The sequence below is a fragment of the Oryx dammah genome, unplaced genomic scaffold (genome assembly GCF_014754425.2).
Source record: "Oryx dammah isolate SB20612 unplaced genomic scaffold, SCBI_Odam_1.1 HiC_scaffold_2, whole genome shotgun sequence".
NCBI classification, from domain to species: Eukaryota; Metazoa; Chordata; class Mammalia; order Artiodactyla; family Bovidae; genus Oryx; species Oryx dammah.
In genome coordinates, this window is record NW_024070186.1 from 176,840,494 (window position 1) to 176,868,140 (window position 27,647).

Here is a 27,647-nt window from a genome sequence, read left to right on the forward strand (position 1 = left end):
TTGGTTTTTTGGTTCAACAGTATATCTTAGGGTTGATGTCATCTAAGGAAGCGTAGAGCTTTTCTCTTAACTTCCTTAAATTTCAAGTCTGACTCTTGTCCTTGCTTTTGCCACCTTAATTTACTTGTCTGCCAGTATACCTGATATCTGGCTCTCACCACCAAGAAATCTGTGCCACACAGGATATGAAGTTATGTTTTTACAGACTTTTTTAGGACCCAGAACTTAATTGTCAAAAGTTGATAGATATTTTCAGCATAAACAGTATTTTAAGATCTGAAGTAACTTCTCAGGTCTCAAGGGCTTAAAAAAAATCTCATCCACCAGCATTAAAAACTCCTCAGGAAGTATAGATAACTTGATTCCTTGGATTAGAAATCACTGTTGGATACAATCAGGTGTTCACTGCTTCCTTGAAATTTGATTAAGCTGTTCCTAACCAATTTGGAAAATATTTAACACTTGTAAAATATTAAACCCTGCTTTAAATATAGTCATTAAGTGGTAAATGATTACTATAAAGGATAGATTTTTATTTTACAGTAGAAAATAATAAAGGATAGGAATTAAAGTTGGCACATCAGTTAACAGAATGAACAAGAGTAACATCTGCATATGTCTGAAGCACTTCTAAATTATTTTAATGTTTCCTAAAGTTAGATTCATCTATATTAAAGAACAAATTGTTTTTAAGACAATAATGTTTTCCCATTGCTTTTATTAGATTGTCTATAGCTATTTAGATTGTGGTCTCATTTTACTTACCAAACCATATTAAGACATAAGAACCATTAAAGGTTGGTGACAAATAACACTGATGAGGGGACATTGGCAGTGCTAATAAAGTTGTTTATTGCTAACTATACAACAGAAAGGCCAAAAAATCTAATGCTTAATACCTGAATTTTTCATTCACTTTGTAGTAGGTATCTAAAAGAATCTAAATCCGCTTATGTAACATTATTTGGTGTGGTCATATGCCCAAAATGAAAACAAACTCTATGTCGATTTAATATAAAATAGTCACGTAAATGGTGCAAAGCAAACAAGCATGCTGGTGTGTTTCTTAAGCTAGTGTATTACTTAAGAAAATGTTGCCTTTTACTACATTTCTGGAGCTATTCCATCCAGGAAATATTTCTAATAGGCCTTTTTAGAACTCTCCTATTAAATTTTGTTGATTGAGTAACACAAATAATTTAGAACAAGTGTCAACTGGTATATTCATCCAGGATTCTGTCATTATTGCTGGGAATGGGTTTAACACAGAAAAGTTTTCTCATTGATTTAGTAAAGGGGATGACTACAGTATTCTGCCTTCACAATATACTGAGGAAATATTTCTGCCTTCAGAGAAAGTTGAAGGACTATGAATATGCTTTCAAAAAGCACAAAATATTTTCTTGGAAGAGCCATCCTATCTATAGGTAATTTGTGCTTCTTAAGAAGAGATTTTCTTTGGTAGCATAGGGGAGCACACTGTTTCTAAAACAACCAACTGTGGAATAACTTCTGCCCAAACACTGGGTTTTCTGATATCTTTCTAAAAGCATTTTAGCAAATAATATATTTCATTGTATTTGTATATAAAACTCAAAGATTTCCCCACCATCCCCCTCTTTAAACTCTGTGCAGTCAGAAACCTGGGAGAGTTGTGCTTTTTTATTTTTTCGAATGTTGTCCATGAGAAACACCTGCAGTTTGTTCCTCATATCAGAAGTCTGTGGCTCTTTCCACTAGCTGATTTTAAATCAGAGTAAGGTAAATAGTATCTATATTTGTATGTACCTTTTCTCAATTCCTTATAACTAATATCAACTAAGAAGAGCAGAGAATTGGGAAAATAATACTAGGATGATAATAATCAACATTTACTCAGCACTTAATATCAACCTGGCACTGCACAAAGGACTTAAAATTGTTTTGTTTATTCTTCTACAACTTACCCATTTTCAGAATTTCAGAAGACTAAGATTACACTAGTAGAGCCAGAACTTAGCCCCTGTCTGACTGAGCCCTTTGGCACTGCTTTAAATGGTCAAGAATTGTATATACAATTACTTAGTAGGTTTGGTGGCCTTTCTTAATGGTTGTATTCAAAACTGTATGTAAAAGGCTAAACCAGCTTTTGTTGTATTTAACTGTTAAGCTTGGAGGATCTGTAGTATATGCAAACCTTGTTATAAGTGATCCATGTTGTAACAGATTTGACCATGTTGTCATCAATCCACAACCCTGCTTATAAACTTCCTTTGTGCCAAATTTTCATTGTTTTCTTAATCACCAAACCATGTTACTAATGTTATGTTTTGGTTTGTTTTACAGTGATCCTTTTCTGTATGGCTGCCCTAATATTTCCAATAGGATTTTACATCAATGAAGTCGGAGGTCAACCTTATAAATTACCCAACAACACAGTAGTTGGGTCATCATATGTACTTTTTGTCTTATCAATTTTCTTTACAATAGTAGGACTTCTATTTGCCGGCAAAGTTTGTTTACCAGGCTGATGAATGTCTAAATTGCTTGACTCTTTTATTATTTTTAATTTTATTTTATTTTTTTATTTTTGGAGGGTGGGGAGGACAAAGGCAAGGCATCTGAGTAGTCCTCACATAGGAAGATGCTTAGATGAAACTGATGCTGAAAAGAAAAAAAAAAATGCTTTGATTTGTTCTCACTATGCACTTTGGATTTAAAAACAAAAATAAGGAGAGCCTTTTCCATAACCAAATACAGACAATATTGACTAAATCTCCTGAGCATATTCAGGCAGTCAGGTCTGCACTGTGATAGCAACCTAGTGAAGGAGAATGCTTTATACCGAAAAGCATGTGGCCCTTTGTACTCTGTTGTTCCATTTTTAACGTCTAATGATTCATTTGAGGGAAGAAAAGAAAAAAGTCTAAGTATTTATGAATCATGGTGGACCAGAGGGATGCAAAAGATGTTCATGTGGGGCTGGCCTCACCTCCTAAGAAATTAGTGTTCACAGCTTCCTTGTAATGGTATGAGTCTTTGGCACCAGAATGGATTGCCATTGCATCACTGCACCAAGAAGCCAATAGATCAAAACTTCTTTGCTAAAATGTATGTAAAAATTCTGAAATTCCCTATTCTCTGTGTACAAAAAAAAAAAAAATTAAACACTAAGAAACATGTTGGGGGGGGTGGGTGGGGGAAATGTTCCTTATATTTATATAAATATATATATATAATATATATATTTTGCTGATGCAGTATACAGTGTGTATATATGTGTGTGTGTGTATGTGTGTGTGTAAATTTATATACACACACATGCAAACAGTTCCTGGAAGAGAACTCTGAATGCTTTGCTAGCAAAACACTGTGGTGTGCAAACCTAGAACCCAATAGAAAAAAAAGCCATTTATCTGAAGGCTGCATAGTGGAGAGAGTCTTCAGTTTACCTCATTCTTTGTAGCAGCCCTTGATTTTAACTGGTTTTTGTAATAGGTACAAATAATCCCATACCTTTTAGGTGCAATTTTAAGTTAAACTAAAATTCTTTGTAGGGTTAATTTATTTGTACATGATAGTAGAAGGTAAGACCATGTCAAATCTTATAATTTGGGGAATCTGACACTATTTAAATTATTGGCAACTGTTGTCTGTTGTACAGAGGTTCTCTTTTTCAACTGGCTTGGTCTGTTACATTAATAATGCATTTTATATGTTCAAGCACACAACTTTACATAAGTTCAAAATCTACTAGTAAGATCAATTTACAATATTTTGGCTATTTATAACACTAACTTCACTCTGCCATAAAAATTAATATTTTCATCTGTAAGCATTATTAATAATCTCCTTTACCAAAAACATGAGCAATACAATATTTTCTTTAAATGCTATATGCCTTGTTTGCTAAAAGCTAACATCTTTGGATTTAGTTTAAAGAGCTGTACTAACCTCACAGCTTTATATGTCTTCCTGAAAGCAACATTGCAGCTAACGCTTGAGCCCACAGATCATTTTGAAATACAGTATTTCTCTTCTCCACATTTCCATGCCTTCATGCCTAGTTGTTTTTCCAGGCAAACACGATAGATAATCTCCTGTTTGAAATGTGGGGCAGGAGAGTCTTTCATGGCAACAGCAACCCAAGTGTCCTCGCAGTAGAGTGTAGGTCCCTTGTTTCACACAAATGGAAATGAATGCACTGGTTTCTTTTGTTTGTTTGTTTGTTTTTTAATGATTACTTCAGAGATGGGGCTGCCTCCTCAGTTATTCAAGGTATGAAATGGAGGAGCCTGATGTGTTTCACACTGGCTTGTTTGACATTCATATTTCTTACTGTTAATTCAGCAGTATTTGATTGTAGAAGAAAACCCCAGTGTTTCAGCTCACTCAGGAGTCAGGGTAAGAGGTGGACCACCACTGTGGTGTGTTCCTTGAGTGTACTGGGGGAATGTCACACATTTCCTTCCCAGGGTCAAAGAAATCTCTAGGAAATGCCTGAGGGAGATTAGTTTTCCCCAAGTATTATGATGTCTAGTCCATTCTAAGAATACCACTGGACATGTGCTGTGGACATTTGGGCTTGCAGTTCTCTTTGTGACTTGATTGGACCTCAGTCAAGTGGATCACTTTGAAGGAAAGCTTTGGTTGTCGCCATTATACCACTGAAGTAAAGTGTTATTAGCAAAGTATGGTTCAAATTAATTTATAATAATGACCAAGAGCTTTTCTCTTCCAAAAGATGAATTTTATTGTAAATAGTTTCTCAAAGTATTTCTAACTGGATCAAGAGCATGGGGAGAGAAAGGTTCTCAGCTGCTAAGAATTTCCCCACTGTTTACTTCTTTCACTTACAGTGGTATTGCATATAAGATTGCAGAATTTAAGGTTTTATTTGTATCTATTACACAAACCATAAACTTGTCTTTAATTTCATCACTGTCTTGGAGGTCCAGTGCACAAAGGACTGATGGGGGAAACTCCCTCTAACCAGTCCGCACTCTAACCCAGGATGAAAACCATCCCATCAAGTAGTATGTGAAGTCACATCTTTGTACTCTTCCAGACCAAACATTGAAATGGACTCATTCATATAAAATTCTATAAATCCTGTAAGTGAAAAGATAGACAATTGTCAGCAGTTGCTTTTAAAAAGGTCACTATAATAAGTACTATAGAGTACAGTATTAATTTATAGCAGGAAATCATATCTTGTAAACTGTATATAAAACACTGTTTAATGGTGCAATCATTTGTCAAACTTTTGTCTGTTACATTGTTTTTAGAGTGTGTGCATTCTTCTCATACCTAAGAACATCACTGTAAAATCTGCTGAAAAATATTTATAGGTTTTATTTGCACAAGACTTAATTAGTTTGAAATTTTTGGAAGCTCCTATTGAACATGCCTAAACATCTGTAAACATGAAAAATCTTCAATTCATTAAAAGCAAATATTTCAGTATGATTCTTTCCAAAGGTAATCCATGTTCTATGTTGTTAATGTGTGTATGTAATTTTTCTGACTCTTCTATTTCTTATAAACCTATTTTCTGTTTCATTTGTTTTGCTTTTGAAGGATGGCTCTTTTTTTTTTTTCTTTTTAATGTTCTAGATGACCAAAACACTTCATTGATTTTTACTCTTTTGCCTAAATCTTTGATATCCCTTTTGATGTTCTGTGAATTCACTTAATCTCTTAAGTAAAATAGTGAACAGTCCTGGTGACATACAATCTATTGATTTTGAGGAAAGACCCTGAAAAGGTATTGGAAACTAACTTTGAATACACTACTCTTAGCTGTTTTGCATCGTGGGCTTCATGGGAAGAACATGTTGCATTTATTTTGTCTTTATTAAAAGACTACTAGCCACAAGTTACTCTGATTATAGTAGCTGTTTTATCAACCCACTTTGATCTTCTTTTAAAATATTAAATTTACATTCACAATTCAAAATAGTAAGCTGTCTTTCAGAACTAATTTTTGAAGGATAAAAGCATATGAAGGAAAAAAGTGGCCTGTGTAGGTTGGATTCCCTACACAGGACTTATTAGTTATATCACCTCAAGAGATTTTAAAGTTTGTGATCAAGGCCTGTATATTACCCCAAACTTTATTAAGGATTGTTTTCTAATTGGTTATAGCATTTTTCAATTAATAGTTTAAAAACAAATTGTTAATACAAACTGTATAAAATGAACATAATTTTTCTTCACTTGTATTTTTGTTATTGAGCAAGTTTATCAAAATAAATTGTCTACTAAAGAAACTAAAAAGGCTTCTATTACTTTGAAACAAGCTTTGAATTTAAAACTTTATTTTAGAAATAAATTTCTTACAGAGGTTTCACATACTCACACAGTGACACTTTGATGCCTCTTGGTTTGATTTTGTTGTTAGCATTGTACCAGGGAAAGGTCTCCTCTCTCCCACTCTCCTACCTACCCGCTAGGGAAGAGATGCTGTTAATATTCCACAACATGGGTTAATGTGTGTTTACCAATAAGAAGAGGCACTCAGCAATAAAAGACCGTACATGTGGCACTCTTCTATATCATATTTCCATGGACTTGAAGAGAGGTACTGAGCCAAGGCGCTCTCATCTTTTCTTTTTTCCTTGCACATTGACCTAAACCCTTTCATCTTTGCCTCAGTCTTCTGTTTCTACTTTTATTTCAGGCCAAAGACTCTTAGCTTGTAAGATTTTTAAACTGGGCTTGAAGGAGCAATGTAGAGCCCTTTGGTTTCCGGACTCATTCACATGCTCCATCCCAGCTTTACTGTAACTCTGTTTAGTAGTATTGGGAGTAGCCTAGCCTAATAGTAACTAATAATCAAATAAAACACTAGGTTTACCCTTCACTGCTGTTTCTTTATATGGCCTCTGCAGGAGCCTCATAGGGAATTGGGAGTTTAAGGCAAGGTAGGAATTGGATGTTCCTGGCTTCTGGACCTTAACGGCATCTTAGGATGACCAACCATCCCAGTTTGTTTGAGACAGGGCTTTTCTGGGACATGAGATGTTCGGTGCTGTAACTGAGAAAGTTCCAGGCAAAAAGAAATTAATTGGTCACCCTACTTTTGCACCATTCGGATCTTACCCCAATTTATAACACAGATTTGAGGTATTTGAAGGGTTATTCTCTATAAATATCAATGAATAGGTCAACTGGAAATGGCAGTGGTTGACTAAATACTGAACTTCTAAGAGAGGGGAAAAAATGCCTTTTTCTTCTCTTTGTAGGAAAAGGCAACACACTGTCTTTAAAGAACAATAATATGAGTTAAAAAATACTTTGATTTAGTCTTCCATCAACTCTCTTCTAACCACTGTATGAGAAGATTATAGGAAAAACACCAAGACTAGAGGACTGTGGGTTCCTTTTATGCAAAGTCAACTCTTCTGGGTCACGGTTACCCAGCAACAAAATAAAAGTAGTTATTTATAAGTTGTATTAAAGATAGAAAGCATAATGTATTATTTTTTAGAATTTTGGTTCTTTTCCCAGCAAGAAAAAAAAAACACTGGGATATTTTCAAGCACATTCAAGGTTTCTACAAATAAGCCCCAGTTCTAAAGACTAAGACCACCCAAGACTAAATTTCAAGACGAGATTCTTCAAGCGACTCAAATTTTCAGAGCTGGATGAAATCTAAAAGCATGTCAGTATTTCCATTTTCCAGATGAAGAAATCAAGGATTCAAAGGCTTCTTGACTTTCCCAAAGTCACATAACTAGGTCTCAGCAGGACACTCAATACTGTAGAAAAGAATGTGTTTGACAAATAGGCCTTGGGCAGTTGTTGACCTAGGACAGTTCTTCAAATTCTATAGTCACTTGAATTAGTGTTTCTTCAACTAATCTCCATCTACGTCGGTTCACCCAAATCATTTCAGCCAAAATAATCTTAACACAGAAGAACACTTTTCATTTCTTCACTTGTGTTCCTGTTAGCCCCACAGTTACAGAATGAAATCCAAGCTTCCTTACCATAATATCGAAAACCCTTAATGAGCTGACTTCAGGCTGTCTCTTCAGTTTGATTTCCCATCATTCTCTCTTCACTTGTTACTGACAAACCATCTTCATTCTTTTACAACACCTTGCTCTCTGTCTTAGCTGTGCCTGTATGCCCTCCCCCTTGCAGTTTCTTTAATCCCTCTTGTATTTTAAATAATCTAATTTTTTGTGCTGTGTTTCTCTTTTGCTTGTACCTCTGTAACAGAACTAACTAGAGGGGGATCGACTGCCTGGATTCAAGTCTCAGTTCCACAACAAATCACGTAATAAATCACTTAATCTCTGTGCACTTTGGTTTTCTTACCTGTAGCCCGGGTCTGATAGTACCTACCTCATAGGGTATTGTTGGTTTAAATGAGGTAAAGCACAGAAAGTTCCTGGTACATAGTAAACCTTCAAGTGTTAGTTGCTGCTGCTGTTAAACACTTCTCTATAATTTGATCAAACTTCTGAATTCAAGGAATGTGGCTTTCTCATAGTCCAGAGACCTGACACAGTGCTTTACATGAATTATCATGATCAAGTTTGGGGCTAGGTTATAAAGGAAAACTATGAAGCTATTTCCTGGAGATGTGAAAGGCCCACTCACCTATCTGCCAGGATTGTTTCAGTGAACTTTTTCCTGAAAGCAGAGACATGCATAGATCAGCAGCCTTTATGGGTGAGTGTGGTTATTTTATTGGTAAGTATTGGACTGTGTAACGTGCCAATCTTGCTGACCCCCTTAGGATTTCTCTGGACTCAAGACCCTTTACTACTAAATTCACAGTGCTCTAATGTTGATACTCATACAGAGGACCACGGTGATAACAAGCACCTTGTTGATCCTGATGAGAACTCTGGAGGCTTCTTCAAGCTTGTGGGTTCTTCATTCTCTTGAAGCCTTCCATACATGTGGTATGTTTTGCCGAGACCTGGTTCTGCCAAGATGGTTTTGTTTCTACTAAAAGGAATGGACTCAAGGATTTGATCTCATTTTAGAGGAGATTATCCCCAACTGACCATCTTATGGCACTTTAGTTGCTATTGCCAATGTGTTTGGTCACCATTAAATCAATATTTATTATCTGTTGGGGCAAGTCAGTAAAATTAATGCTATGTCCTGACGCTGGCACTCTTCATGTTGTTTAAATACTTAATTTAGTTGTGTAAGACAGTTAAGTATTTTCTTAAATAAAAAACTTAAAAGCTTTTTCTTTCACATTGCTTTGTTTTCTGTGGCAAAATGCAAATGTAGTTGAAGAACCACCAAAGAAAACCTCTCCCGCTAACCTTGATAAGTCATGTTAGAGGGGAAAAAGTAATCCACATATCTAAGAAAGTTTTTAACTACCTCATCTTCTACATATTTTGCTAATGTAGTGAGAGCAAAATGGACTTGTGTGTTGCAGTCCCCACACACACACACGCCACTCAAATACTTTAGCTCGTTTCTGCTCTCAAGGTCACTGGCAACTTTTTCTTGTCCTCAGTGCTGCTGTGGAGAAGAAAGTTAACCATGACCCTAAATTGGGACAAAATATTTTTTTTCTTTTAACAGTAACACATGTCTGTAATTTTTAAATGAATATAGGAAATTAAAGTTCCCTTCTGACATTCCACCTTCCAGAGAGTACCACTGTTGACACTTTACTAGGTATTCTTTCAGAGACTGCTTTCTTTACAGTGTGTGTGTATGTGTGTGTGGTATTTGCGTATATATATGTGGATGTATCCTGTTCAACTGTTTTAACAAAAGCAAGATCATATTATACATGAGTAGCACTACTTTCTTTTTTAACTTAATTTATGATGACTATCTTTCTGTGTCAGCAAATATAGATCTTCCTCATTTTTAATGACTATATAGATAGATACATCTCTTACACACTGTATAATATAGATATATTTCTCCTTTCCTGTTGTACATTTGTCTCCAAGTCTTTGCTATTACAAATAATGCAGCTGTGAACTTAATCCTTAAATAACAGAAACTCCCCAAATATCTTGCCAAATAGAATAATCTGACTTTCTAACCAAAGCACATCAATTACTCTATTAAAGCCATTCATATTTAAAAAAAAAAAAGGTTAAAAAATAGTGGCATTTGTAAGAGTTTAGAGAAAGAAGCTAACGTTAAATCCATGTTGTGTTTTTCCATATGTCAATTAATACTCCTATGAGGTAGGAGACAGTATTTTATAAATTAGAAAACACTAAGAATCAGAAGGGTGAACCATTTACCCAAAGTTTCATTAGTGAATTGGGGTTCCAGTCCTAGGTTCCCTGACTTCAAATCTCAAACTGCTTCTGCTGCCCCACATTGCCGGTTTGGCTCGTCTAAAGAAAATAGAAATAGCTTGTCCCAGATGCAAGATTCCTTGGCTCAGACATGAGCAGCTAAATCTATGGTTTGCTTCTTCTGGATGTGGAATGCAAACAACCATAAAAGGTAGTCTCTACTTCTAAATATTACTTACAAATATATTGAAAGAAAAAATTATATAAGTTAAGTTGTCTTTAATCTGCCATTATTCACTGCTCATTGTCAAGCTTCCTGCAATCATTGCTAATTGGTATTTTATAGTGCTTACTTCGGAGAAGGCAATGGCACCCCGCTCCAGTACTCTTGCCTGGAAAATCCCATGGACAGGGGAGCCTGATGGGCTGCAGTCCATGGGGTCGCTAAGAGTTGGACACAACTGAGTAGCTTCACTTTCACTTTTCACTTTCATGCATTGGAGAAGGAAATGGCAACCCACTCCAGTGTTCTTGCCTGGAGAATCCCAGGGACGGGGGAGCCTGGTGGGCTGCCGTCTCTGGGGTCGCACAGAGTCGGACACGACTGAAGCAACTTAGCAGCAGCAGCAGCAGTGCTTACTTCCTTAACTAGTGAATTACATGATGTCATCCAATGGTTTTATTGGAACCCTCTTGAGAATTGAGCACATAGGGAAATTTTCCCAAAAAGGCCATCCCCTATCCTACCTGTAGCACTTTAAAAAATCAACTAGATTTCTTCCTTGTTGGTAGGAAATCTATTGGCCACTGGGGACACCCTTGAGTTGTGCAGAGACCCATGGCTGAAACTTTAGAAAGTCCCCTCTGGTGGTTTGACTGACCCCTCTGGTAGTGAGCCCCTATACTCGTTGCTGCTGAAACATCAGCTACTCCAGGCCGAATGGTGCAATAATCCCCACACTTGGGGCATGATAACCTTTGGTGAGCTAGAAGCCCCTATGCCTCTGCACTTTCTTCCTGGATGTACCAAGGACCCGTTTCCTCTTAGGTCTTGCCATCTCACCACTATGGCTACCAAACGCTATGCAGTTCCCTCCTCCCTCTGATTTCAGATCTGATTTCTTGACCTGTTTTTCTGGGGATGATTCTCTCTTGCTTTGGCTTTCCTCAGTCATGTTTGCCTAGTGTCCCCTTCTTTGGTTAAACCACAACAAAAACAGATCTTTTCATGAGGCTGATATCACCCTCTGGCTCCAGGACTAGATGCAGAAGCCAGATCTGGCCAGAGTCACCGTGATTGGTTCAGGAATGAGTATGTCCTGTGACCAAGCCTGGGACTCTCCTGGAAGAGTTGTTCTTTCTTTAGGGTGCTGAAGGCTGTGGGGAGGAAAGCTGAGGGCTGACGTCCCAAGTTTGCCAACCACTGCTAAAGAGCCTACCTAAGAATAAAGCCATCACAAAGAAATGGAGACAAATTTCTGAACATAATTTTAGCCTTTGGATCAAGCCATGCCCAAGGCCAAAATTATTCCTGGATTTTTCTGTCTTCTGAGTAAATAAACCCTTTTTTCCTTAAGCCAGTTTGAGTTGGGTTTTTGTCTCTTTTAACTGAAAGAATCTTTATACTTTCCCACTTTCCTCTTGACATTGATACATCCATCACTTCCCATGCTTTGCATGTCATTTTAATCTTTTAAGTGACTTAGGCTTTTACAACAGACACGAAAAAACTGTTGACTTCAGGCCACTTCTAAACCCAACAAAACACCTGCAACTGTTTGAAATGGAGGGAAGAAATACAGCAAAATACAAATTGGTGTCTAAAGAAGTATATCACAATATTGTCGGTCTGTTTGGGCTGTTGTAACAAATACCTCAGACTTAGTTGGCTTATAAAAAACAAATTTAACTAGATGTTAACTAGATACATTGTACACGTGAAACTAATGTAGTATGTCAATTATATCTCAATTTTTAAAAAAGGAAAGAGGATTTTTTTTTTTCCACCGCAGTGTGCAGCTTGTGGGATCTTAGTTCCCCAACAAGGGATCGAACCCAGGCCCTGAGCATAAGAGTACAGAGTATAGTACATATATACTGGAGTATAGTAGATGGCAGGTCCCAAGACCCTAAGGTGTGAGAAAGAGAAATTCCTACTGTGCTCCAACACGAGGCCAATCATGAGCTGTATACAGTCTGAGGAGAGCCAAGAAAGATGGTACCAGCACAGAGCTTTCTCCTATGCTAATCATAAAGCCTGAAAACCTTATTCTGCTTTACCCATCTGGCCCAAATACATACAGAGTATGTGTCATGTAAACTCAAATAGAAAACAGTAGTAACAATGAATTTTTCAATGTTGGGTTTTACTTCTTGTAAAATGTTAAAAATCCGTTATCCAGGCGCAAAGGATGTTGTGAGGGTGGTAACCCATCTATCTTGAGCCCTTGTGTCTCCAAGAATGGTGCATCAAAGCCAGCCAGCCCCTTCTACCCAGGATTTCCAATCAAGTGGTCCCAAGGACCCTCACCTCTTGCTCACAGGGTAGCCTTTGGCTGGTTTCTCGGCATCTTGTGACTCTTCCCTCTTCTGACTTCCTTTTCTCTTTCTAGGCTCCTTCTCTCCTGCCTCATTGGTGTTGACCAAATGCCATGATTTACAGCTGCTATTCTCACCCATAACTAGTCTGCCCAGAGTGAGAGGTGATAAGTGAGCTGTCTCTATTTTGAAGAATTTTGTTTCTGATCTGACCTTTAGAGGGATCTTGGGGGGTCAATATCTGAAGGGGTTCTCTATCACATAGTGACTACCACAAGTAGCACATGTTCTAAATTACGAATTAAAGATTCTGTAAGTGAAGATCGTGATTTGAGGAATGACCTGGAGAAGAAAAACCAAGTGCAGATCCCTTCGCTACTACAAGCTAGTTAGTTGACATTGAGTACGTCACTTCATCTCTCTTGACTTCCATAGAAGGAGCTGGAAAGGTCCCCAACTGTGGGCTAAGAGCTGGTTACATCATAATCACCTGGAACCATTGTTAAAGATTCATGTTCCCACACTCTGCTACAGTTCTGTATCAGTCTGCCAGATGGGAAGGTATGTATGTTTTCTTAGCAAACAACCTAGATGATTGTGATAGGCACCTGGGCTTGGGAACCACTGTAATAGGTGATGGTTTGGGTGGAGCTGGAGCTGGTCGGGGTGAGGGACTGCCAGACTTCTCCCAGGGAGTATGTTTGGAGGGCCCCAGGGAATGTGCAGAAGAGAAGGAAGGTCATCAGCGTTCACGCATGTCACAGGTTCTCTGTTGTCTGTCTTCAGTTCCTAGCACAGGAAGGCAGCAGGCACCAGGCCTCCACTGGTCTAAACCATAGTTTTCCGATGACCCGGAGGTTCTAAAACTAGAGAAGAGGTCCAAATCCTGCTCCCGGCTTTTGTGGGGATGGAGAAAAGCAGAGTGCCCAGGGAGAGGTTGTTACAAGCAACAAAATGGTAATTTCTTCCCCAGGGTGAGGAACGTTTTTTCCCATCCCTGCCTCTAGCTGCAGTGGTGCAGTCTGTTACCTTGGACACCAGCTAACACTTCCTGACAGGGCAAGCTTCACTGTTGCTTGGAGGAACTAGAAGTGGGAACCAGGAAAAACAGAGTCCTGGAATGACCAGGGCCCTTCTCCCAGAGTTGGAGAAATAGAGAAATGCAGGTGAGGTTGAGAGTCTCAAGTATTGATAGGGTGGTAAGAGAGAGGGTTGGGGAGGCCCAGACACTAAGCTCTGGACTGAGTGAGAGAGACTCAGGGAGCCTGGGTCTTAAGCACCTGCTGTCTACATGCCAGGCATTGTGCTAGCTGCTGGGGGTACAACAGTAAAAAATGGGAATAATGGGAGGAGAACTGTGACAATTTGGTATGAGACAGCCAGAGGGCAGGACTAGGAGGAAATTATTTCCTCCTTAGGGGTTGGGGGCAGCAAATGGGGTTCAGGAAAAACTTCGTGGGTTTTCTTATCAAACAACTTTTTGTGGCAAAGGCATTTCTAGAAGTAGATCCAACTAGAGCAAAGAAGGGGATGAATTAGCAAGGTGTATAAGTGGGGTTATCAGGGTGCACAGAAGGATGCAAGATGAGGTAGAGAGGTGAGTAAAGAATAGAGGCAAAAGCAGTGAAAAGTCTTTGAAGAAGATCTGGTCTGCTTGTCTACAGTACTGAGGAGCCACGGCAGGGTTCTAAACAGGTAATAATACAGTTCTGCATATCAGAAAATCATTCTGGCAGCAGATTGTAAAATGGATCGGATCGGGACAAGACTAGAGATTACTTGGCAGTTAAAAATACAAACCCTGGGAGTGGCTTTATCCTGGATAGTTAGGAGAATCCTAGATCCAGATGTTAGCGCATCAGGAGAATCCTAGATCCAGATGTTAGCACATCAGGAACTTAGCTGAAGATTTTCTTTTATCTGCTAATCAGGGCTACCTCTCTCCCTTTGACAAGATGCCGTTTCCTAAGGACCTGTTTGCATGTTCTCTTCCCCTCCTGTGACCAGTCTCCCAAGGTAACATGGCCTACATTTGTCTAAACTTTGGACCTGCCCTGAGTACATTTACTCAACAAATGTTTTGGGGGCAATGGTTTTTTAGGCAATGATTACAAAGAACCGTTCTAACTTAGTTATGTTAACTAAGTCCCTACCCTCAAGGATCTTACTTTTAGTGGACTGATGGGTAGGGGAGAGTGGGGCAAAAACATAATAAATATATAGAACATCAGATGATGAAATGTGCTACAGAGAAAACTAAACAGGGCAGAGGAGGTCCTGTCTGAGGAGGGGCAATTAAAGAAGATGTCTCTGAGAAGGTTTCATTGAGCAAAGGCCTGAGGGCAAGGGCTGTCCAGCTCTGCCTCCCCAGTACCAGATCTCTCTGGCTCTGAATAGGCACTCTATAAATGTACACAGAGTGAATGAGTGCTGAGTCACATGCTGAAGTGCTTGAAGATGTGGCAGGTTTTAAAATGGTATTCCTCATACAAAGCTCTTATATATTCTCAGTTTCATCTGAGCCTTTTGATGGAGTTGAAGTAGACAGCACAGTTACTATTATCCCCATGCCATTCTGCCGATGGAGAAACCAAAGGTCCAGTGCTCCTTTTAGCACGCCATATTGTTATGTTAGTTTTATGCAGCCCAAATACCCCTCCATCAGCCAACACAAGTCACCCCAGAATCCAGTTGTGCAAGCCTCTGAGTTCACTAGGTTGTTAGAAAAGAGGGAACTGAGCCTGATGGGGCATCCAGTGTTCACGAGGCCTTTCTATTCCAACAGGCTCGGCCACCGAGAGTTTCCCAGCTAACTGTAAGTAGAGCCAGCTGTTCTTCGAGATATTGCCACATTATCTTGGTGCTTCCCAGAAAAGAAAACTCTTCTGAATAAAAGAGTAAAGACCCAAAGGAGAAAAACAAGTTGCTGAACCATCATTATGTTGCTATGTGTGTGCTTAGTCGTGTCTGACTCTTTGCAACCCCATGGACTGTAGCCTACCAGGCTCCTCAGTCCATGGAATTTTCCAGGCAAGAGTACTGGAGTGGGTTGCCATTTCCTTCTCCAGGGGATCTTCCCAACCCAAGGACTGAATCCGGGTGTCCCACAGTGCAGACAGACGCTTTACCATCTGAGCCACCAGGGAAGCCCCTTTCCACTGAGCCACCTGGAAAGTCCCTGAACCATCATTAAACTATTTAATGTTTTCATGAGGACACCCACTCCAATGTTAACCTTCAACTCCATCTGGAGAGTCCCACTGGCTGTGTTTTAGGCAATTTTTGTTTGTTTGTTTGTTTGTTTATTTCAAATAACAAGAAACCTAAATGAAGTTGCCAGGCGGCGCTAGTGATATGGATTTGATCCCTGGGTTGGGAAGTGGAGTGCAACCCACTCCCGTATTCTTGCCTGCAGTATCCCACAGACAGAGGAGCCTGGCAGACAATAGTCCAAGGGGTCGCAAAGAGTCGGACACAACTGAAGCAACCTAGCACACAGAAAACAAAAAGGGAGGAATTAGAAGGAATTCCTACAAAAAGGGAGGAATTAGGAGGAACAAGTATCTAATGGAACCCAAGAGCAGGAAGTGGTCAGTTCTTCAAAAGCCAAGATTTATCTCCCCTCCTCAAAATATTTACTGTCTACCAGTCCCTGCTCTCATGTAATTTATAATCTCACAGGAGAAAGATGCCAATTAAAAAAAAATCACACTAATGAATGTATTATTCTAAATTAAGTACTTTCAAAGAAAGGAGCACAGTTCTGATAGTTTACATAACACAAGAAACCTGGAATAGAGTGGGATGGTGGGGAAGACTTCGCAGAAGTGAAGTGTGAGCTGAAGAGTCAAGGATGAGTAACTGGGGGCAAGGAGGGGAAGAGAATGTTCAGAGCAAAGCCAGCCCATGAAAAAGTCCTGTGACTAAAGGAAATGTGCAGCATTCCAGGGTCTGAAGGGGAAGGGGAGCTGTGGCACACAGACACGGTGAAGGGTGGTGGAGCGGGAAAGCTGGAGAGGTCGGTGGACAGTGGCCAGAGCCTGTGAGCCTCAAATGCCATTGTTATGAACTTAATCTTTATTCGAGAAATAAAGGGAAGACTTTAAACAGTTTTAATCAAGAGGCATAAGAGGGGGTGTGACTTTGGGTCTGTGGGGTTTTTTGGCCGCAACTTATGGCTTGTGGGATGTTAGTTCCCTGATCAGGGATTGAACCCAGACATGGCAGTGAGCACACAGTATCCTAACTACTAGTTCACCAGAGACTGCCCTGAATTTCTGTTTTTAAAAAGTCACTCTGACTTCAGTGAGAAGAGATTAGATGGGAGAACTGAGGGGATATAGGGAGGCCACTTAGGACTGCAGTCATCTATGGCAGAGGTGTCAGCGGCCTCGATGCGAGAAATGTCAGTGGAGACAGAAGCAGTGAGATTTGAGAGAGGTAAAATTTACAAGGTTAGGGACTTCCCTGGCAGTCCAGTGGTTAGGACTCTGGCTTCCACTGCAGGGGGCACAGGTTCAATCTCTGGTGGCAGAAGTAAGATCCCACATGTGGCACAGCATGGCCAAAAAAAAAAAAAGCAAGATTAGATGATAGAGTGAATATGGGGAATGAGGTTCTCAAGAATAATTCATTTCTGACTCATATAATTAGATGGATGGTGGTTCTTTTCTCTAAGTTAGAGAACAAAGACCAGAGGCTAGTGTGTAGGAAATTTGAATTCAGTCTTGGACATGCTGAGTTCAAGTTGCTCCAGGTGGAAATATCCAGTGTAATTGAACACACAGGTCTGGAGTCAGAGTGAGAGGTCTGGGCTTTTGACATGCAACTGGGAGTCACTGATGTACAGATGACAGTTGAAGTCAAGGACAAGGATGTTTGCCTAGGAAAAGAGAAGAAAGTGAGAGGAGAACTGTGTACATGATTTAGCCTTGAGGAACACCAACTTAAAATGCTCAGGTAGAAAAGGTGAGCCTGCAAAAGAGACTAGGAAGGAGCAGAGAAAGGAGGGAGCCGGGAGAGAAAGGCCCCAGGGAAACCAAGGCCAGGAATGGCCCTGCCCTCAACTTGGCTCTGAAGACAGCCTTTCCCTGCTTCTGAATGTACATGGTGGCCTCACAGCTCTTCATTCTGAATTCCCAAAGGGAGGATCTGATTGATCTGTCAGGCCCACGTGTACCACTAACCCCATCAGCTGCAAGCAGTAGCTACAGGGACCCACCGTCTGAGTGCAGAGACAGTTATCAGAGGAAAAACTCGGCCTCATCTTAATGTTTTCCCTGTCCACTCCCCCATCCTCTAAATCGTTATGGTCACTTGCTGTCCTCTCTGCCTACTTCACCACGGCCACCTCCTTTACATCCTTCAAGAAAGCCTAAGCTCAGACCTCCCGTGGTGGTCCAGGGGTTGACTCCACCTTCCGGTTCAGGGACCATGAGTCAGATCCCTGGTTGGTGAGCTAAGGGCCCACATGCCATGGGGTGTGGCCAAAAGTTAACAACAACAAAAAGGTCTAAGCTCAAAAGACACCTTCACTGACCACCTTACCTATGCAAAGGAGATTCCTGATTACTCTCTATCCTTCCTTCATAACACATTCCACATTATGTTATTACTATATTTAATTTTTAAATGTTATTTTTTTTTTTGGCTGCCCGAGGTCTTCACTGCTGCACAGGCTTTCTCTAGTTTGGGCGACTCAGGGGCCTACTCTCTAGTTGCCGTGCAAGGGCTTCTCATTGCAATAGCTTCTCTTGTTTGGAGCACAGGCTCTCAGGCTCGAGAGCTCAGTAGTTGTGGCTCCTGGGCTCGAGAGCACAGGCTCAGTAGCTGTGGTGCATGGGTTTGGTTGTTCCATGGCATGTGGGAATTTCCTGGACCGGGGGTTGAACCTGTGTCTTCTGCATTGGCAGGCAGATTCTTTACCATTGAGCCACAAGGGAAGCCCCTACTATATTTAATTTTTAACATCAGTCTCTCCTTCTGGCAGGACAAGGACAATGTCTAGCTCCATGATTGTCAGCTGGGGACGACTGTGCTCCCCGGAGACATTAGGCCACGCTTAGAGACATTATTGTTACAACCCGAGGGGCAGGGATGCTCCTGGCATCTGATAGGTAGAGCATTCTTCAGTGCACGGGACAACCCCATGACAAAGAATCATCCCAAATGTCAGAAGCCCTGAAGTTGACAAAATTTTTGTCATCTTCTTCACCACTGTATCCACAGCATCAAGTAGGCGTTCAATAAGGACTTATTGAATGAATGAATTAAAGAAGAGTTGAGCTGAATATAGATGCCCTCCAAGGCCATTGTCTACATGTTGCACTCATCCCTTTCTGGTATTATTTTGCTCCCTAGGAAAATAAGCACTGGATGTTTTTATAATGGCCACACAAATTAGTGATGTCTTCCATGGTCAAGACAGTACATTTCTGGAAAATCACTGGTAAGCATCTTCTCTGATTTTTCCAAATGAAAGCAACAACAATAACATTTCTTTTTTCATGAGAGTTGAGGGGGAAATACGTGCCTTTAAGTGAGACTGGGTAAATGATAATGGCATCATCTTACACCTGAGGGCTTCAGTTACCTAACAAGCAAAACAATAAAATAAAATGTCTTGTGAACTTGGAGCCCACATTTTATCAAGATCTACACAAGAAACTTCCCCTGTTACTACACAGAAATAAAAATACTTCTGGAGGCCGTGACAATGTGGCCTCAATGTCTGGGACCAGGGCATTGATCAAGTGACTTTGTGTTTTGTAGCATGAGGAGAAACAATGACAGAGATCCAAAGAAGCAGTTGAACCAGAAGAATATCAATGAACGTGGGCAAAAGCTAGACAATGGACTCCTGGTTACGCATGTTAACCAGACACAGGACTTACTGGTAAAAACTATAAGTGCTTCTACTGAGCAGCTGTGTTCACAAATCATAGCTGGGAATGCAGAATGTATTTCTTTCTTCATGTAGGATCTCAGGACTAGTTAAGAATTCATCTCTAATCTCCTGTCTTTAAAAATTACTAAAGAATCTCTATGCTATTTATAGAAATAGTATAGCCTTCTTGGCCATATCATCAAATATTCAGGAGGGTGTGAAGATGCTGTCCTTGTTATCAAAGCTTGAAGACTAAGGAATTTAATTCTAAGATTCTCCTTCCTGAGATTTGTTTTTCTTGTAGGATTTCCTAAAAAATATGAATCCAAAAATCAGTTTTGGGAAGTGCTATTGGAGCGAGAGAGTTATGGCAGGAGAATTAACCTCTAGAATAACCAGAACTGTGGTCTTTGGCTGACTCCCAGCATGTTGATGAGCTGTCTTCTCATGGTGGTGAGTGGATTGTCTAGAACTCACAGCTCACTCTACCATAGAAACAATTGTCATCGGTGGCTGTCAGTGCAAGCCTGGCCCATAACTCTTTATCTATCAGATCAGTTCAGTCGCTCAGGCGTGTCCGACTCTTTGCGACCCCATGAATCGCAGCACGCCAGGCCTCCCTGTCCATCACCAACTCCCGGAGTTCACTCAGACTCATGTCCATCGAGTCCGTGATGCCATCCAGCCATCTCATCCTCGGTCGTCCCTTTCTCCTCCTGCCCCCGATCCCTCCCAGCATCAGAGTCTTTTCCAATGAGTCAACTCTTCTCATGAGGTGGCCAAAGTACTGGAATTTCAGCTTCAGCATCATTCCTTCCAAAGAAATCCCAGGGTTGATCTCCTTCAGAATGGACTGGTTGGATCTCCTTGCAGTCCAAGGGACTCTCAAGAGTCTTCTCCAACACCACAGTTCAAAAGCATCAATTCTTTGGCGCTCAGCCTTCTTCACAGTCCAACTCTCACATCCATACATGACCATAGGAAAAACCATAGCCTTGACTAGACGGACCTTAGTCGGCAAAGTAATGTCTCTGCTTTTGAATATGCTATCTAGGTTGGTCACAACTTTTCTTCCAGGGAGTAAGCGTCTTTTAATTTCATGGCTGCAGTCACCATCTGCAGTGATTTTGGAGCCCCCAAAAATAAGGCCTGACACTGTTTCCACTGTTTCCCCGTCTATTTCCCATGAAGTGATGGGACCAGATGCCATGATCTTCGTTTTCTGAAAGTTGAGCTTGAAGCCAACTTTTTCACTTTCCTCTTTCACTTTCATCAAGAGGCTTTTTAGCGCCTCTTCACTTTCTGCCATAAGGGTGGTGTCATCTGCATATCTGAGGTTATTGATATTTCTCCCAGCAATCTTGATTCCAGCTTGTGTTTCTTCCAGTCCAGCGTTTCTCATGAGGTACTCTGCATAGAAGTTAAATAAGCAGGGTGACAATATACAGCCTTGACGTACTCATTTTCCTATTTGGAACCAGTCTGTTGTTCCATGTCCAATTCTAACTGTTGCTTCCTGACCTGCATACAGGTTTCTCAAGAGGCAGGTTAGGTGGTCTGGTCTTCCCATCTCTTTCAGAATTTTCCACAGTTTATTGTGATCCACACAGTCAAAGGCTTTGGCATAGTCAATGAAGCAGAAATAGATGTTTTCCTGGAACTCTCTTGCTTTTTTCCATGATCCAGCGGATGTTGGCAATTTGATCTCTGGTTCTTCTACCTTTTCTAAAACCAGCTTGAGCATCAGGGAGTTCACGGTTCACGTATTGCTGAAGCCTGGCTTGGAGAATTTTGAGCATTACTTTACTAGCATGTGAGATGAGTGCAATTGTGTGGTAGTTTGAGCATTCTTTGGCATTGCCTTTCTTTGGGATTGGAATGAAAACTGACCTTTTCCAGTCCTGTGGCCACTGCTGAGTTTTCCAAATTTGCTGGCATATTGAGTGCAGCACTTTCACAGCATCATCCCTCAGGACTTGAAACAGCTCAACTGGTATGCCATCACCTCCACTAGCTTTGTTCGTAGTGATGCTTTCTAAGGCCCACTTGACTTCACATTCCAAGATGTCTGGCTCTAGATGAGTGATCACATCATCATGATTATCTGGGTCATGAAGATCTTTTTTGTATATAGTTCTTCTGTGTATTCTTGCCACCTCTTCTTAATATCTTCTGCTTCTGTTAGGTCCATACCATTTCTGTCCTTTATCGAGCCCATCTTTGCATGAAATGTTCCCTTGGTATCTCTAATTTTCTTGAAAACATCTCTAGTCTTTCCCATTCTGTTGTTTTCCTTGATTTCTTTGTATTGATTGCTGAAGAAGGCTTTCTTATCTCTTCTTGCTATTCTTTGGAACTCTGCATTCAGATGCTTATATCTTTCCTTTTCTCCTTTGCTTTTTGCCTCTCTCCTTTTCACAGCTATTTGTAAGGCCTCCCCAGACAGTCATTTTGCTTTTTTGCATTTCTTTTCCATGGGGATGGTCTTGAGCACTGTCTCCTGTACAATGTCATGAACCTCATTCCATAGTTCATCAGGCACTCTATCTATCAGATCTAGGCCCTTAAATCTATTTCTCACTTCCACTGTATAATCATAAGGGATTTGATTTAGGTCATACCTGAATAGTGTAGCGATTTTCCCTACTTTCTTCAATTTGAGTCTGAATTTGGTAATAAGGAGTTCATGATCTGAGCCACAGTCAGCTCCTGGTCTTGTTTTTGTTGACTGTATAGAGCTTCTCCATCTTTGGCTGCAAAGAATATAATCAATCTGATTTCGGTGTTGACCATCTGGTGATGTCCATGTGTAGAGTCTTCTCTTGTGTTGTTGGAAGAGGGTGTTTGCTATGACCAGTGCGTTTTCTTGGCAAAACTCTATTAGTCTTTGCCCTGCTTCATTCCACATTCCAAGGCCAAATTTGCCTGTTACTCCAGGTGTTTCTTGACTTCCTACTTTTGCATTCCAGTCAAAATGATAATCAGTCAAAAACAATACAATTTTAATGCTGGTGATTAAAAATCAGGAAAATAGTTGTGTTTTACTTTTCTCAAATATTAGCACTAACAGGAAAGCAAGTCTAATTACAAGAAAATGAGCAAAGGTCAGTAGAGTCTGGAGATTCTGAAGCGTTCTCTCAGTGACCTTAGATGTTGATACTAAGAGTATCTATTTCACCTAATTTCTTATCAAATACATGACTTCCCAGGTGTACAAGGACCACTCTTACTTATCAGCCACAATCGGGGCCTCATTTACATCAAAAACAAATTTCAGTGGGAAAGAGAGAATGGATTGCCCCAACAAAGATCACACTCTTCTGTATGTCAAGCACTTCCTTTAGCGTGTAATCAGTATGTCTACAGTCAAAATCCATAATGTGTTCAACGGTGCTCAGTTGCTCATTCGTGTCCAACCCTTTGCCACTCCATGGCTCCTCTGTACATGGAATTTCCCAGGCAAGTTGTCATTCCCTTCAGGGGATCTTCCTGATCCAGGGATTGAACCCGAGTTTCCTGTGTTGGCAGGTGGGTTCTTTTCCACTGAGCCATCAGGGACGCCTGTGTTTAATAGTAACTCTTCAAACATCAACAATACAAAATCCATGTCCTAAAGCATGATGGAACATTTCAAATGCAAGTAAAATGGAAGAAAAAGGGGAATGAGAAGTCTACCTGTTTCTGTTACAAACTAGGGATGTGGTTGTCCTGAAAGATGAGAAGAGTGACATCTAGTGGTTATAGGATGCAGAGCAGCAGCTCCCTAAGTGTGGGGCTGGGGCTAAGATTACAGGCGACATTAATTAGCAGAGAGAAATAATGAGAAAATTGTCTTTTCAGTCAGTTCTCTCTTGATCCTTCACAAAGACAGTCAGAGTTTGGTGGTAAATTTAAAGGCCATATAGTATGGTGATTGTGAGCATGACTCAAGCTATACTGCTTGGGTCTGAATCCCAGCTCCACCTCTTACTAGCTATATGACTTTGAACAAATTACTTAATCCTCAGTACTTCAGTTTCCTTGTTGGTTAAATGAGGTTAACAATGATGAAACCTGTTTCACAGACATAAATAATATATGTGAAGTGCTTGTCACATTAAAGCAGCGCTATTAAGTGTTGCTCTAATTATTAGTGTTTTTCACACTTTAACAGTTGCTAATTTCCTTTTGAAACAGAGGGTGAGCAGGCCTCAGGCACAGATGTAAGGCACCCAATGCTATCTAGCTGGAATAGGGCAGCAGCAGTTTATTTTCACTGTCCATTTGTTCTTTACCTCCTCTGTGTGTGTGTTGCTCACTCAGTCAAGTTCAACTCCTTGTGATTCCATGAACTGTAGTCTTCTGTGCACCAAATATGAGGGGAAACAAGAGTCATTGTTAAGCACTGTTTGGTGTAGAAGGAGATGCATGGCTTGCCCAGCATCACAAAGTTAGTAAGTGGGGGGCCCAGGACTGCACCCCCTTCTTTCCTCTCTCTCTTCCTCTGCCCGTTCCTCCTTCAGAATCCTCTATCAGATCTAATTCTGTCTAAGGCAGCTCAGTCAGCCACAGCAGATAATTTCATCCCCTTGTCCACCACCTCACCCTCTGCAGTGACAGCCCGACAAAGACAAGCCCAAGCAGGACCCACTCAGGGTTCCAGCAGGTGCACAGGAGATGGGCAAAGCCATCCTTGGGTGTAGACAGGGCCACGATGGGCTAAGCAGCACAGGTCCTTTCTACAGTCATTGGACACTGCAGGGTGGTTTCTCACTGTGGGTCTGAGCCAGCCTCCCCTGACGATGGAATTCCTCACCCTAAGTCATGGCCAACCCTGGCAGCATGTAAGGCCCATTGATTCATTCAAACAATGGTACTTATGCTGGAAGCTTTCTCAGAATCCCTGTCTGAGCCAGGCCTTGCACATTTCCAGGCTCCTCTCATGTCACACACACCCTGTGTTCACTACACACTCGTCACCGTGGCCACCCTTCTGTTCTGGAAGAATTCTGACCCAGCCCCAAGTCTCCCTCTGCTTGGAATGTGCATTCCCAGGGTCGCACAGGGCTGCCTCCTGGACTTTCAGGAGGACCTTCTCTGACCCCCATCTCAGCTAAAGTGACTCCCCGTCTCCACCCTAGTCATTTTCTGTCACATTTTCTTGCCCCACTTTCTTAATATAACTGTTCCTTGCTAAAATTATGTACTTTGATTTTGCTTTTCTTTACTAACCCTCTATCCACACTAGAATGTGAGCTCCAAAAAGACAGGAACATTTCTATCTTGTTCACACTGTAGCCCTAGCACCTCAAAACAGGGCTCAAAACAAGGAAAATGGGCTCAGAGCCTTATGTCAGCTCTCGCCCACCTTCTGGCTCCCAGAAACATATCAGCGATGTTGAATGCTTGCTGTCAATGACTTCAGCTCTATCACCAAGGCCAACACCCACATCCTGAGCTTAGCATTATGTAAGTGACACAGGCATCACTAGGCGCAAGCAAGGGGGTTTGTTCATTTCATGGCCAGACTCCTGTGATGACTAGGAAATTCTTCCACTAAAACTTTTATCCTCTGCTCTTGTTTCTGGCCTCTGGAATAGACAGGGAAACTTATTCCCTCTCCCATTAGTCAACAAATATTTGTGGAGGGTCCCTCAGACTGAGAGGGAGGCAGAACTCTTATATCTGAAAAGATACAGAGAATGCAAATACAGAAATAAACAAACACACCACCGTCACTTGTGTTTGGCAAAGACTCAAAGGCAGGCGGGGAAATAGGTAAACTTTAGAGTGAAAAGAATGAGGAAGCTTCAGGTGTGCCCTGAAGGAGCAGGCACACAGAAGCCAGAGATGAGCTAACTGGAAGCTGGGTATCTCCTGTGACTGGTTTGGGAGCATGCTTGGCTTTCTCTGGCTGGTCCTGAGCTGGAAAAGGGGATGAAATAGGAAAGGTGGCAGCCCCGTCACAGTCCTGACCTCCTGATCCAGTTGCTGGAGAGGTTATGGTTTGGCTCCATGGACTGGTTGCCACAGAGGGTGTGGGTCAGAGTCCTGTAGTCATGCAGGGTCTAGCCACTGTGTGTTTGTATATTCAGTCTCTCACAAGGCAGGATGTGGTGAGTGACCCCTTGACTCCTCTGGGGACATACTGGGGATGAGGTGAGGGATGGGAACCAGTATCATCAGGGGCAGGTGGCCCACAGCAGGCCTCTCTGCACACGTCTGTTGCCTCAGCAAGGCGAGTTCCTGAACAGACTCTCTTGGGTAGGACCAGTCAGGCTGGCACCCCCGGGGGCTCCCCATGGAGAGACCTAAAACACCCTGAGCTTTGCCTTCTCTTTTCACTGTTTTTGCCTTGACTCTGGCTTCTGTTTCACAGAGGCTGCAGGGGGATGAGACCCAGCCTTCAGTCTGGGAGAATTCAGAAGACTGGCTTTCAATGCACAGTTTAAAGTCTAAGAAACTCACTTTGGCTGACCTGATATGCCAGGGCACAGCCGTGCTGTAAGTCTGAAGCCACTCCCCTCCCCAAAGCCTGTGAGACACATCCAGCCCCCTGAACCCAAGAGACCCTTTCATGAGACTTTGCTTCTTCAGGGAGGAGGCCAGCAGTGTCACGAAGAAAATGCACTTCCCCACCCAGACCGTCCACCAATTTGAAGCCAAGCTTTCTGAGTAAGTATATTTCTCGTGTCCTCCCAACAAGCTCAGAGCCTAAGAATTACCTGGTTTCAGCTCTCTGAAAGTGACTGTGTTCAAAAGACAGGCTCTGTTGGACCTGTGGGCAGTTCTCTTCCCACTTCTGGCTCCAGTGTCTTCTTTTTTCAAATAAAGAAGGTTGAATTATATCAGTTTTTCTCACCCTCTTAAAACCCATGGCCCCTTTGGATGAAACCTCACTGCCTCATCTGATGTGTAACGATTAAGAGTGACAGATTGATTGGGTTCATATCTTTACAGATATATGTTAAAAATATTCAGGTCCCCCCACTTCCAAACCAGTGTTGTTGTTGTTTTAATGTGGACCATTTTTAAAGTCTTTATTGAATTTGTTACAATATTACTTCTGTTTTGCATTTTGGTTTTTGGGTCATAAGGCATATGGGATCTTAGTTCCCCAATCAGAGGTTGAACTCTCACCCCTTGCATTGGAAGGCAAAGTCTTAACCACTGGACCATTAGGGAAGTCCCTAAACCAGATATTTTTTAAAGCTTCTTTTTACTTTTTTTGGCTTCACTTAGCCTGTGGCATCCTAGTTCCCTGACCAGGAATCGAACCCAGGCCCTAAGCAGTGAAAGAGCAGTGTCCTAACTCTCAGACCATCATGGAATTCTCCCAAACTAGATTTTGTTAGCACCATCCCCTGTGTAGCAATTGCTTGCTTGATTACTGCTTGCCTGAGATTTCTTCAAAGGTTAGAATAATAAAGAACAAACATTTATTCATGTGTCAAGAATTCTGCTAAAGGCTGCACACATTATCTTATTTAATCTTCACAACTCAAAAAATAGCATTATTCTCAAGACAGTTAATGGAAAATCAATTGCTAAATGACCAATTTGTCAAATTTATCAAAGCCATTTTAACTGTAACTTTTATAGCAAATTTTATTGAGTTGGAAGTTTAAACAGATTTTAAAGATTTCTGTAGTATTTTTGGTTGATTGGTTTTAATTGTGAATCCAGCATTTTAAGGAATGTTCTATTCAGTTAACTGGTCATTTGGCAAATTGATTTTCAGAGAATTCGTTTCAAGTAGACTAAATTTCAGCAAACTGACTTGAATAAAGTCTTATTATTATCTTCACATTGGAGATGTTGAAACTGTAGGGTTTACCATAGCTGTCCAAGTCATACAGCTAGTAAACAACAGAGCTGGGTCTCAAGGACAAGCACATCTCATCATGGAGCCCATGTTTTTTGCCTGCACCTACTTGTGTGTCTTATGACTCTGCCCACTGCCCCTCATCCATGAGTTCATGCCCAGAGGCCCATTTCTGGGCCCCCCAAATCCCACCTAC

At 41.1% G+C, this 27,647-nt stretch overlaps 2 protein-coding genes across 10 annotated transcripts in view; both read left to right on the plus strand.

Moving 5' to 3' along the window:
- Positions 1-3,162, plus strand: part of MOSMO (modulator of smoothened) — a 74,659-nt gene extending 71,497 nt beyond the window's left edge. The window contains exon 3 of the mRNA XM_040257624.1: positions 2,326-3,162. Within this exon, the coding sequence (XP_040113558.1) occupies positions 2,326-2,510 (185 nt within the window). The 3' untranslated portion in view covers positions 2,511-3,162. The remainder of the gene's footprint in view (positions 1-2,325) is intronic.
- A 10,664-nt stretch (positions 3,163-13,826) lies between these two features.
- Positions 13,827-27,647, plus strand: part of VWA3A (von Willebrand factor A domain containing 3A) — a 57,097-nt gene continuing 43,276 nt past the window's right edge. For 7 of the 9 annotated variants that reach the window (XM_040257625.1, XM_040257630.1, XM_040257642.1 and 4 more), the window contains exons 1-7: positions 13,827-13,927; positions 14,426-14,456; positions 15,547-15,576; positions 19,122-19,209; positions 19,533-19,656; positions 26,006-26,130; positions 26,224-26,301. In XM_040257625.1, coding sequence (XP_040113559.1) covers positions 19,148-19,209; positions 19,533-19,656; positions 26,006-26,130; positions 26,224-26,301 — 389 coding nt within the window. In that variant the 5' untranslated portion in view covers positions 13,827-13,927; positions 14,426-14,456; positions 15,547-15,576; positions 19,122-19,147. The other 2 variants (XM_040257626.1, XM_040257637.1) reach the window with 2 other exon arrangements.